This window comes from Gigantopelta aegis, chromosome 4 (assembly GCF_016097555.1).
Source record: "Gigantopelta aegis isolate Gae_Host chromosome 4, Gae_host_genome, whole genome shotgun sequence".
In the NCBI taxonomy this organism is placed as follows: Eukaryota; Metazoa; Mollusca; class Gastropoda; order Neomphalida; family Peltospiridae; genus Gigantopelta; species Gigantopelta aegis.
The window spans coordinates 41,710,503-41,723,570 of record NC_054702.1 but is presented as its reverse complement, the minus strand read 5'-3'; the positions used below and the strand labels follow the sequence as shown (position 1 = coordinate 41,723,570).

The 13,068-nt window shown below is 34.0% G+C and overlaps 1 protein-coding gene across 3 annotated transcripts in view; it reads left to right on the top strand.

The window, feature by feature from the left end:
- Positions 1-13,068, top strand: part of LOC121370565 (mitogen-activated protein kinase kinase kinase 7-like) — a 64,906-nt gene that overhangs the window by 38,753 nt on the left and 13,085 nt on the right. For all 3 annotated transcript variants that reach the window (XM_041495875.1, XM_041495874.1, XM_041495873.1), the window contains one exon: positions 12,708-12,763. In XM_041495875.1, the coding sequence (XP_041351809.1) occupies positions 12,708-12,763 (56 nt within the window). The remainder of the gene's footprint in view (positions 1-12,707; positions 12,764-13,068) is intronic.

Genomic DNA, 13,068 nt, shown 5'->3' with positions numbered 1-13,068 from the left:
AAATAAAACCACAACAGAGATAGGAAATATGAAAAGAATCAAGCCAGTGTCTAGCTTTTTCTAGGAGGGTTTGTGGGTTGGTATTTTAAAATTTATGAATGAGTTGTTATTCCTGTCGGGGAAAAAAACAACCCTTCGAGTTTGGTACATGGATCTTCAGTCATCAATGAAAACTTGAACACTGCTGAAACCTGCAACATTTTCGACATTTTGCACTTAACAACACGCAAGACACCTGCTGGCATTCTTGCTCTGCAAACACATTTTTCTAGTTTTATTTATAATACGAGTCTGTGCCTAATACAGAGTCGGGCAAATACTTCCAGATTACTCTGTGTATTATTGGTATTCATGGCCGATTATTAAGAATTCACATCAAAGATACCTGGCTCTCCCAAGATGCATTGCTGCTTGGTTGCACTGGCAAGAATGCATATGTAGAGAAGAAAATGAGTGAACTTGTCTGTGGTATGTGCAGACTACCCATCCAAATGGAAGCTGTTCCAACTGGAGAGAATACCAGGTATGGTTCACCTGGCCAAAGTAAATGCTGCTAACATTTTGAACATTATTTCTTCCTTGTGATCATTTTTACCCCGATCAGTTTCACCGCAATTATTACAAAATATTATCAGAAAAGAGACCACACATTTAGACCAAGTGACTTAATGGTAGTATTGTAGAATGCATACTGTATATTATTACTACATTTATTTTAGTGATTTCATTGCTAGTATGAGAGATGAAGTAAGTTTAATTTTGATAATCAAAGCGTAGTGGTTTCACTTCTCGTATACACAGTAAAGTACTCTTATAACAAACATGCTTAGAACGAACTACTGCATAGAACAAACTGATTGTAAAGTCCTGTTTTATCTCTATACATTAATCGGTGGGCCCATTGGGCTATTTCTTCAGCCAGTTCACCATAACTGGTTTATCAAAGGCCGTGGTATGTGCTATCCTGTCTGTAGGATGGTGCATATACAAGATCCCTTACTACTAATGGAAAAATATATTGAGTTTCCTCTCTGTGACTGTGTTAAAAATGACCTATTTCCAGGTCACATTTTCCATATTTAGTCAAACAATGGCTGATGCAGGCCCTGGTTATGTCATTAAGAAAAGGCACCAGTTTTTATATGATTCAGTTTCTGGTATATGACAGTTATCTTTTTTTTTACCTTGTAGGTAGAGTAGGATACATTATTTATATGCTCCTGTTACTGTAAGATTCACACATGTACATGTACCATAAAACTTGACTAGACATGCTGAATGTTACCCTTTAAATGTTTTTATATGAAGTAATTAAAAAGCAACAACAACAACAAAAACATCATTCTATGTCTGTTAATTTTGAGTTAATAATGGTTTATAAAAACAAAAAAACGAACAAAAAGGACATAAAAAAACCCAAACCGATTGCCTGTTACTAAATGTAATCTTTTAAATATATTTTCTACCACTACCAGTACCACATTTTATGAAGTACATCTACATGTACTTTCAAATTCAATTTGTTAAAAATACATGTACATGTATGTCTGTAAATTTTGTGTTAAAGGGTCAGACCCTAGTTTTTATATGCACTAAAGCATATTTTTCACTATTAGAGCCATTAATGATCACTGAAATCAAACATTACTTATATTTGATTGTTTAGATTATGCATTTCCATACAACCGAAGTGTCTCTGGTCATTCTAGTGTTTGTAATACAAAAAATTGCATTTATCATATTTTTAAAAACGCATGTGCGTTTGAGAAGTAGCGGACTTCTAGTCTAATTTTAAGGTTATTTCCTGTTTTAACGTAACAGACTCTTCTTTCACTATATTGTAACTTTATCCAAATGAGTTACAGGTTTGTAAATTAACTAAACTTAGTGTCCATTTTCTTTACGGGTTAAAACTAGGGTTTGCACCTTTAATAACGCATGGTTTATAAAAAAATGTTTTTAACAAAAATACAAAAAAAAAAAAAACCAACAAAAAAACACTCTCAGTCTTTTTTAATAACCGTTTGTGAAGAAAACCCCCCAACTATTGTCGTTTGGCCTTTGGAAATGAAAGAATCGGAGATCAGGACTGTGAGATCAAATTGTTTTCTGGTTGTGTCGGTCTGTTACAGAAGATAATTTGTTACCAAACCACATGGACCAAGTGTAAGAGTCGGGTTGGAGGGCATGCGGGAAGCTATAAAAGCCGTATCAGTTGGCTGATTTGTCTCACGACACCCATTGTAGGAAAATCAATTCTCAGCCAGGTTCTTGATGCTAGCCATCAACAGAATTGGAAAACTTTCTCATCAGTGCCTCTGTTCATTACGACAGACACTTCCATTGTAGAAGCTGAATTGGGTTTTTCTATTTCTTCTTCTTCATTGTTGTTTTCTTCTTCTTTTTCTTCTTCATTGTCGTTTTTTTCTTTTTCTTCTGCATTGTCATTTTCATCATTTTCTTCATTGTCATTTTCTTCATTGTCTTTTTCTTCATTGTTGTTTTATTTTTTTTCTTCATTGTTGTTTTATTTTTTTTCTTCATTGTTGTTTTATTTTTTTTCTTCATTGTCGTTTTCTTCTTTTTCTTCTTCTTCATTGTTGTTTTCTTCTTTTTCTTCTTCTTCATTGTTGTTTTCTTCTTCTTCATTGTCGTTTTCTTCTTCTTCATTGTCGTTATCTTTTTTTTTCTTCTTCTTCTGCATTGTTGTTTTCTAGTTGGTAATTAATACTAATAGATAGCATAATTATGAATGAAAAGAAGTACATTGTAGTTGTATCTAGGATACAGGGTATTAATAATGTAAAAAATTGTATAACAAAGGCCTGGTTTGTGAAAATCCTGGAAAATCATGAATGTTTCAAATTTTATTTTCCAAGCCTGGAATGTCGTAGAATTTTTAGTTGAATGTGGAAGTTATGAAACATTGGTTTAATTTTTGTTTCTGTTTTAAAATAGGCTAACAAAAGAAGAATTAAAATTTACATCAAAACATTATTTTGATGATTGCAGAAACATTCCTGAAAATCTTTTTTAAAAAGTCTAGGAAAATTTCATTAAAAATTCACAGAAAGCCATAATATTTGGATGCTAACAGAATGTATGAAACATGAAAAGGACTTTCTCCAGTATTAATAGGAGCGGGATCTAGCTCAGTCGGTAGAGTGCTCGCCTGAGGTTGTCGCTTGTGGGATTGAATCACCTTACTGGACCCATTCTTTGATTGGAGTTTTTCCTCATCACAACCTGTGCTAGTACATGTATATCAAAGGCTGTGGCATGTGCTGTCCTGTCTGTGGAAAAGTCATATAAAATATCCCTTGCTACTAATGATTAAAACTATATACGTCAGAACCAATAGCCGAAGATTAATAAATTAATGTGTTCTAGTGGTGGCATTAAATAAAACAAACTTTTAACTTATTGCTGTATCAATATTATTACTATTTTCTTGCCTAGAATATCAGTATCCATATATGCATTGCATATCTAGACATCCTGAAGTCAGAAATATCTATTTCATGTGCATTCTGATTTCAGTGTTTTAAAATTAGTCTGTGTTAATTTTTCAAATTTTGGTCAGATGTATGTCAACTTATTTTCATGCTTATATTCAATTAAGTTTCAAGCACGCTGTCCTGGACACGTACCTCAGCTATCTGGGCTGTCTGTCCAGGATGGTGGGTTAGGCATTAGTTGTTAGTGGTTAGTAAGAAGAGGGTGTAGTGGTTGAGTCGTTAAAACTCTCTCTGAGTGAGAACCGGTACCAGAGTGGGAGCCGGTACTGGGCTGCGAACCCAGTACCTACCAGACTTATGTCCGATGACTTAACCATGACACCACCAAGGCCGGTAGTCAGATGTATTTCACCTTTGCCTTGTGTTAGTTGCTTCTTCTTGGATTTCTGCTTCCAGACACCAATTGATTACTAGGATTGGTATAATTAAATAATTTCTGTTTTGTCATCATTAAACGTCTAGACTAAAATGAGTTTGCAAGAAATGTGTACTTTCACAAAAAACGTTTAAAACTATAGTTACACACACCCACTGTCTGGATACATCCGCTGGGAAATTCAGAGACTGTTTCTAAAACAGATTTGTTTGAACCTTCAGTGGATGAAAGCATGTGTCGAATGGTTGATTAATTGATTCAATTTAAGCTAGATTATGATTTAAAGTGTTTTTTGTTTAATAACACCACAAGAGCACATTGATTTATTCATCATCGGCTATTGGATGTCAAACATTTGGTAATTTTGACATATAGTCTTAGAGAGGAAACCTGCTACATTTTCCCATTAGTAACAAGGGATCTTTTATGTGCACCACCCACAGATAGAATAGCACATACCACAGCCTTTGATATACCAGTCGTGGTGCACTGGCTGGAACGAGATATAGCCCATTATATGACCACCGACTGGGATCGATCCCAGACTGACCATGCATCAAACGAACGCTTTACCACTGGCCTACGTACTGCCCAGATTATGATTTAAAATTACAATGAGCATTGGCGTTCTTTGTGTATTTCTTATTTGTATCTTAATATTATGATAATTTTTGTACATGAAGTATAACCAAATATTCTAAGAACCATGTAATGGAGTCAAGTTGAAGTTTAATGATTTGAACGGCAATGTAGACTTGCGTAAACTACATATATCAGGGTATTCAAAAATACCCTCAGACCTTTTGGACCTTTTTGGTTAAATACCCCCCCCCCCCCCCCCCTCCCAGCTGAGTTAAATATACACAAGTATAGCACAATATAGTTTACACCACACCACAATATGTTATCTTGTAAAAATACCATAAGCATTCTGGCTTGCAAATACAGAGAGAATGAACATAATATAATAAGCTTACAAATGTACCATTTGTTTTATTATTCGTGATTTATTTTTTTACAATATTATAATTTATTCTTGAGGTTTTGAGTCCATCATGAGATGTACAATACTGCACAATATGACATTGCAAAACTCAAAGTTACAGGATTACAGACAAAACAGACCATAAGTGGTTATGGTTTAAAATATTTTATGAACTTATATTACAAATTTTAAAACAGCTGTACTATATGTATATCATCTGTCTGAAAATTGTAAAAAATATATCCATTAATTTCAAGATTTTAGGGTATATAATTTTACTCTTCTATTCTCTTGACAAAAATCCTGCTTTTACATTTTCTTAACCCCATATATTTTTAATGTACCGACAATGATAATTAATTGTTTAAAATTCAACGCAATGCACTGAAAGCCATGTGTGCATGGACTTTTCTGAAGTGTATTGATTTGAACTAGTTTTACCCATGATATCGCATTCAGTTCCCACAGCTTTCCCAAGAGTACGCAAAAACACCAACAAAAAACCCTAATCACTGCCACGAGGATTGTTTGAATTGGTGGTTAAATAAAACACTGCTTCCAATGTTCTAATTAATGTAGCATGCTTTTCCTCTGGCCAGCTGACATATTAGATAATGATTGTTTGTCACAGACTAATAGTCTGCCGTCCCTTCACTAATAGTAATTAATCACTTGGTTTATTAGTTTTAAAGATATGTTGGTTTTTGGGTGTGGGTTTTAGTAATCAACACAGATTAAATTCATATTAAAATTATTTCTATTTATACTTGGAAGTGACAGTATTATACATTCATGTATGACATACTTGAATAACTATTCTTAATATATAATTGTAAACATAGCATTGTATTGAATGAGAAACAGAGAGAAAGGAGGGAGGAAGGAGAGAGAGAGAGAGAGAGAGAGAGAGAGAGAGAGAGAGAGAGAGGGGGGGGGGGGGGGGAGGGAGAGAGAAAGAGCAAACTAACTGACAAAGGAGTGAGCTGAGTAAGATGGAGAGAAAGGATGAAGGGAGTGAGGGAGAGAGAGGAGCATACAATTTAGTGTCTGCATCTAAGGCCTTAAAAAGAAGTGTGTTTTAGGTTTCATTCTTGAAAAAAAAAAATTCAAATTGTTCCTAGAAACCGTAATCGGCTGAGCTGTTCCAAATCTAGTTTGCTGATTGCAAAAAATCAGTAATCATGATTTATTATTACTTTTTTGGTTTAAAAAATTTAAGAGTCACTACATAAATTAGAGTAGGTCAGGAAACTGGAAACACACATATATTTTTGTTTAGACCTAATCAGACATACAGATAGTGTTAATATGTATACACATCACTTTGTAATCATAATCTAAATGTTGCTGTTGTTGACTAATGTCATTGAACAAATGTTTACTAATATCTCTTACTGTTTGCTAGTGTATTGATGGACCTTTTAGAGAAGCAAATGTCAAGTTTCACAGACCAATTAATCCCTTGAGGGTTTTAGATAGCAGAACATTCTGACACTGTAGTCTTCAAAATAATGTTACTTTACGCTGAAAAATATTAAAGAAAATAAACTTTATCTAAATGTCACGGTTTTTGTAGAATATTGTTACAGCTAGAATTATTTCTTCTCCTCAAAGTCGTTTGAGTGTCATATAGCTACAATGTTATGAAAGGTTTGGATTAACTTTGAAAAAAGGTTTTGTTACACGACACCACTAGATCACATTGATTAGGTAATTCTGACTCATAGTCTTCAGAGGAAACCTACTGAAATTTTTCAATAGTAGCAAGATAACTTTTATATGCACTTTGCCACAGACAGGATAGCACATACCATAGCTTTTGATATGCCAGTCGTGAGACACTGGTTGGGGCTTGGGAAACACCCCAAAATGGATTTGATCTTATGACCCAAATATAGACTGTCACCGAGTTTAATCCTGCCCCCAAGTTGAGATGCGACAGTACTTGCATATTGTTGTATTTTTGATGGTTGTGGATATATATTTGAATATAATGTATCATGATATACCATACTACATGTACATGCAATTATCAATAAAAATTTAATAACTGATATGGAATATTATTCACTGATCTATTTAACCACTGTTTCTGACAGAATTTGTCAGTATGGCGCTATAGAATTGAATGCAACCACAGTCAACAGGGGGTATGGGGGGTCTCCCCCAGAAAAAAAATGGGTTAAGTTTAGGATTAGAGTTAAGAAAATCATACAGAAATAATAAGAGTAATTAATTTTGTCAAAAGGTTAACTTTAAAAAATAAAAAAATCTGTAAAAGGTTTTGTGTATGGCGCCATACCTGTTTTACCCTCTGGCAGAAACCCTAATTAATATAGCTTACCAGAAAACCCCCAGAACATTCAGTTGGTAGGAGCCAGAATGGAAATCAGTGCATGGTAGAGTGCAGGATAGGTGATGAGTCATATTATTGATCTGTTTTTAATATATCATAGACAGGCAGAAGTAAAAGTTTTTATAAACAAAAACATATAGAAAAAGATATTTAAAAAAAAACCCAACTAAAAAACATAGAAGTTATTATTTTAATATAAGTACTTTCATGACGCTGATCAGATGGGATACATATTTTTGTTCTTACTTTTAAAAGAAACCACTTGGATATATCTTTGTTAATGTTTTTGGGACCTTTTATACGAGCTTTTTTTTTCTGGAAACTGGTGAAATTCTTTCATCTGGTGTACACACATAACATACATATGCTTCCTCTCATATGGTTTTAATTTACCAAAGGTTTGCTCTAAATTATGGCCACATGTTGGGCTTACACTTCTTCCAGTTTTGCGAAGACGATCCCCTGTTTATGTATCTGCTTATTGTCTCAAATAATAAACAATTGTTTGGCAAACTGAATTAGTTGTAAATCAATGTTACTTTATTTGTAGCAGTTTCTTCATTTGTTGATTTCTGCCATCTGCGGGTATAAGCCAGAGATAGATCTTCGTTTCTGTATTGTTGTAAATGATCATTTCAGTACTATGGTATGGCTAACAGTTGCTATATATCCCATTGTTTTTACACATCATTACTGTTATATACTCTTAGAAAAAAGTAGGGGAACTTGAAATATTAATGTCAATATCAACTGTTAGACCGAACATACGTTTTGACGACATACATCCTAGTAAAGAACGTTCGGGTCTGTTTATCAACACACCAAAACACATTCCATAGTTTGCATATGCATCACACAGTTGACCTGTATATGTGCGTGGGGTGTCATTCTCGATTTTGACAATTTCCAGGAAGGTCAATTAATCACTGTGGAACATTATTTCTGTCAATCTTTTTCATTCTGTTGATCATATAATTGTTATTATTTTGTATTTTTATTATTTGAATTTGCAATTTACTAATAAAAAAACATCAACTTTCAAATTTCACTTCTGACCCCAATCGTCCTTCAAGATCTTTGGTGGTCATAAAACCTACTGTAATACTGAACTACCGGTTGTAATGTTTGCCCAATCAATTCATTATTATCATATTATAACCATTCCTCACAGCTAATATACCTTACAATCTTATTAGAGTTTCCCTACGTTTTTTTTTTTTGAAGAGTATGTATACTGAACAGCAAAAGAAATGTAAATATTAATTTTCGTTGTCATTAATTTATTTAAATTTATTTAGTTTGAATCACATAATCTTTTCTGCCTGTTATAATGATATATGTCTTGTGAACATTTTAGACCCTTTTTGACAGTCTATTTCCCAAATTAATTTTATCATGATATTAAAATTTAAAATATTGTATTTCTTTTGTTGTTCGGTATATTAAATATATATTCAAGAAGTATGTTCTCTGGGTGGAATGTATCTATCTCTGACTTTCAATGTATACTGACTGGTGACCGAAGTCAACAAATGAAAAAGCTGCTACAATTAAAGTAACATTCACGGATATGTTTATGAACAAAAATTAATTTTTTATCCTCTTCTAAATCAAATAGAAAGATGACAATCACCTGTTGAAAGAAGCTGTTTTAATATTCTTTTAAGTTTCTTTAAATTAAAAACATGCTTTACAGAAACAAATTCTTGTAGCTACACATGCACATGTAAAATGTTTTATGTTTTGTCAGTATTTTGCAAGAAACTGGATATCTTGGTAAAAATGTACATGTATATGACAATACAATTATATTAGTGTACATTGTACCTGTAGATAATGAGTTACTATTCAACCAGTTTAAACGTTGGTATATTCATATCCAAAGTTTTAGTACATGTACATGTATATGCATTCCTGGCTGTGGGAAATTATATTTCTTACAAACCCATTGGTGAGACCATAATTTGTTATTAACACTAGAAATAAGACACCATTCACACATGTGTGATATCGATCTAAGTGAGGACACAGTTGCCACAGCTAATATAAAAAAAAAAAAATTACAATTGATCACTCTTTGAGGTAAAAGTTAACCTAAAACTAATTGCTCTGTGATACATAAGTTAACTGCATTATGAGGAACATAAATCAGATTTAGTTGGAAAAAACATTTAGATTTATTTTAAACCTGGTTTTTGAGGATATGTAGAAAGTAGAATACTACATTCGAAAGATAAATGGTACATGTATCTAACAAAGAAAGAAATGTTTTATTTAACGATGCACTCAACACATTTTATTTACGGTTATATGGTGTCAGACATATGGTTAAGGACCACACAGATTTTGAGAGGAAACCCACTGTCGCCACTACATGGACTACTCTTTCGATTAGCAGCAAGGGATCTTTTATTTGCACTTCCCACAGGCAGGATAGCACAAACCATGGCCTTTGTTGAACCATTTATGGATCACTGGTCGGTGAAAGTGGTTTACACCTACCCATTGAGCCTTGTGGAGTGCTCACTCAGGGTTTGGAGTCGGTATCTGGATTAAAACTCCATGCCTGTATCTAACAACCACCCACATAGTATTCTCTATATAAAAAAAGAAAATTATAATAATATTTTTAACTGATACTAGTTCTCTCCCCCCCCTCCATCACAAATTAAGACCATGTATCATAATTTCTAAAGGTCCGACTTTAAACTGAGGGGCTGGGGTAGCTCAGTGGTAGAGAACTCGCCTCAGGTACAGTAGGTCATAATATTCATTGTCATTGGTTTTACACAGGTTTTATCATCTTCTACTAGTGTCCTATGACTGATATCTAATGGCTGTGGGTATGTACTGTCTTGTCTATGGAAAAACACATATAAGAAAATACATGTACCTTGCTAGTAGTACTTTTTGTAGAAGTAACCTGTGTAGCAGGGTTTCTTCTCAATTAAGTGTCCAAATAACAAAAATGCCAGACAGAAAATCACTGTAGTTTAAAATGTGTCATTAAAAATATACTTTTCCTTTCCTAGGGGCAGGATATATAGCCCAGTGGTAAAACACTGAATTGATGCACGGTCGGTTTGGGATCGATCCCTGTCGGTGGGCCCATTGGGCTCTTTCTTGTTCCAGCCAGTGCACCATGGCTGGTATATCAAAGGTTGTGGTATGTGCTATCCTGTCTGTGGGAAAGTGCATATAAAAGATCCCATGCTGCATTAGAAAAAATGTAGTGGGTTTCCTCTGATGACTACGTGTCAGAATTACCAAATGTTTGACATCCAAGTAGCCAATGATTTATTAATCAATGTGCTCCAGTGGTATCGTTGAACAAAACAAACTTCTTTTTTTTCCTTTCATTTTCAATAACTCTGACATCACATGTATGCTGGAGTTTTCTTTAGATATTGTCAGACAGGCAGTTGTTGATGCCACTGCACTGGGTGTGTGGTATGTCTTGACCAGACACATTGTTCATCTGCAGATAATGCCAGTGTTTGTGTAGAGAAGGTCGGCTAATAAACACTACATGCTTGTATACTTGTAAAAAGCATTTACCACACATATCGTTTTCACTGGTTTCCATGGTGTTTTTATATTCTAGCTACCTGTCCGTGTGCACGTTTAATTGTTTTTCACTATGTTGGTTTATCAGTAATATTGGTTAATAGATAGGAAGATATTAATAAATCATGCACTATTATCAAATTAGAGAAAGTTTTCTCCAGATTTATCCCAAATTCCAGATTTTTAATCATTTGTACCATGTGTCCAGGTTTTTCATTGTTTATGCAAAGTTTTCCGTATTCTTTGTCCAGAGTGTATAATATAGTTTCCATTGATACTTTGCATTTATTCTGAATGCTGTGGTATGTGCTTTCCTGTCTGTGGGAAAGTGCACATAAAAGATCCCTTTCTGCATTAGGAAAAATGTAGCGGTTTTCCTCTGATGACTATGAGTCAGAACTACCAAATGTTTGACATCCAATAGCCGATGATTAAGTAATCAATGTGCTCCAGTGGTGTCGTTAAACAAAACAAACTTTCTTCATTCTGAATGAGGATCACCATTTTTGAGCAGTGTGCAGCCCTAACCCTTGGGCTAATCTCAGTACCCAACCACCAATATTAACATTTGTGGATTTCCAAAAAAAAAACCCAGCAACAAAAATTCTTAAATCTCTTCCATCTCTGTCAAATATATATTCTGAGTGAAGTTGTCTTTTTACTTTTTAATGATTACCTTTTAAAATATACAATTTTAGCTTCTTTTCAGAACAATTAAAACCTTCTTTAACAATTAAACAAACAAATTGATCAGTGTTTGTACATCTCACCCTGGCCTAGGCTCCTTTTCTTGCTCAGTAATTTGTTTCTTTCTGTCTTGTTTTCTCAAAGAGCGGGATGCAGCCAAGTAGTAAGGTGCTCGCTAGATGCACGGTTAGTTTGTGATCGATCCCCGATGGTGGGCCCATTGGGCTATTTCTCGTTCCAGCCGATGCACCACATCTGATATATTAAAGGCTGTGGTATGTGCTATCCTGCCTGTGGGTTAGTGCATATAAAAGATCCCTTGCTACTAATGATGATTTGTAGCGGGTTTTCTCTTAGACCATATGTCAAAATTACCAAATATTTGACATCCAATAGCCGATGATTAATAAATCAATGTGCTCTAGTGGTGTCATTAAACAAAACAAACTTTATTAACTTTGTTTTCTCAAAATATGTACATGTAGCTGCCAACAGTTTTGTCTAAATCTGTGTTGACAGTTGATAATAATAGTGTTTTGTGTTATTTTTGTTTGTGCTGAGATTTTGTAAAACATTCAGTCATTCTTAATGATAGTAAAGAATGCTGTATCTTATCCAAAATTCATAACTATACCTGTAACTTTTCAAGTACAGTGTACCCTTTTTAATTGGACAAACACAGGACCAAGTAAAAAGTCTGGTTAATAAGGGGTATTTAGTTTAATGAGGTTCTGTTTTGTACTGATATTTAAAACCAAATAAAAGGGACTGAAAAAGGTCCGGTTTGATGAAATTACTGTTTCTGAGGGTCCAGTTTTAAGGGGTTTCACTGTATTTTGAAAATACAAAACTGACAGTTGATGATGTGAAAAGCAATAAAACTTAAAAGAACAGCAGACTTTTATGAATGGTTAGTTCATATATGGTAAAAACATGTTATTTTTCTTTCCAACGGCTGATGACATAAAGAGCAATTTGTAGTTTGTACAATGTCGTGTACATTTTTTGATGGTAAAAATGTGTTCTTTTTTTCTTTCTGACGGTTGATGACATAAAAAGTGATTGGTGGTTTGTACAATGTCGTGTACATGTACATTTTTGTATGGTAAAAATGTGTTATTTTTCTTTCCGACAGTTGATGATATCAAAAAAACATTTGGTGGTTTGTACAACATCATGTAATTTTTGTATGGTAAAAATGTGTTGTTATTCTTTCAGCTTGCTCAGCAGTATGTACGGACACAGACTGAGATAGCTCTTCTAATGCAAAGGAAGTAAGTACATTTACAATCAATGAATCATTAGAGCTAAACAAAAATTTTATTAGTTACTTTTAAAACAAGAACTGTTGCATTAGTTTGCCTGAACATTCCAATACCATACTCATTATTTCAGATTATTAATTTATTTTTCTCCATTAAATGGGAGGAACGTAGCTCAGTGGTAAAAGCAATCACCTGATGCGTGGTCGGTCAGTGTTTCTGCCAGAAAGAAATTTTTGTGTATGGCGCAATGGAATTGAATGCAACCACAGTCAACAGGGGGTATGGGGGGCCTCCCCCCCCAAAAAAATGGGTTA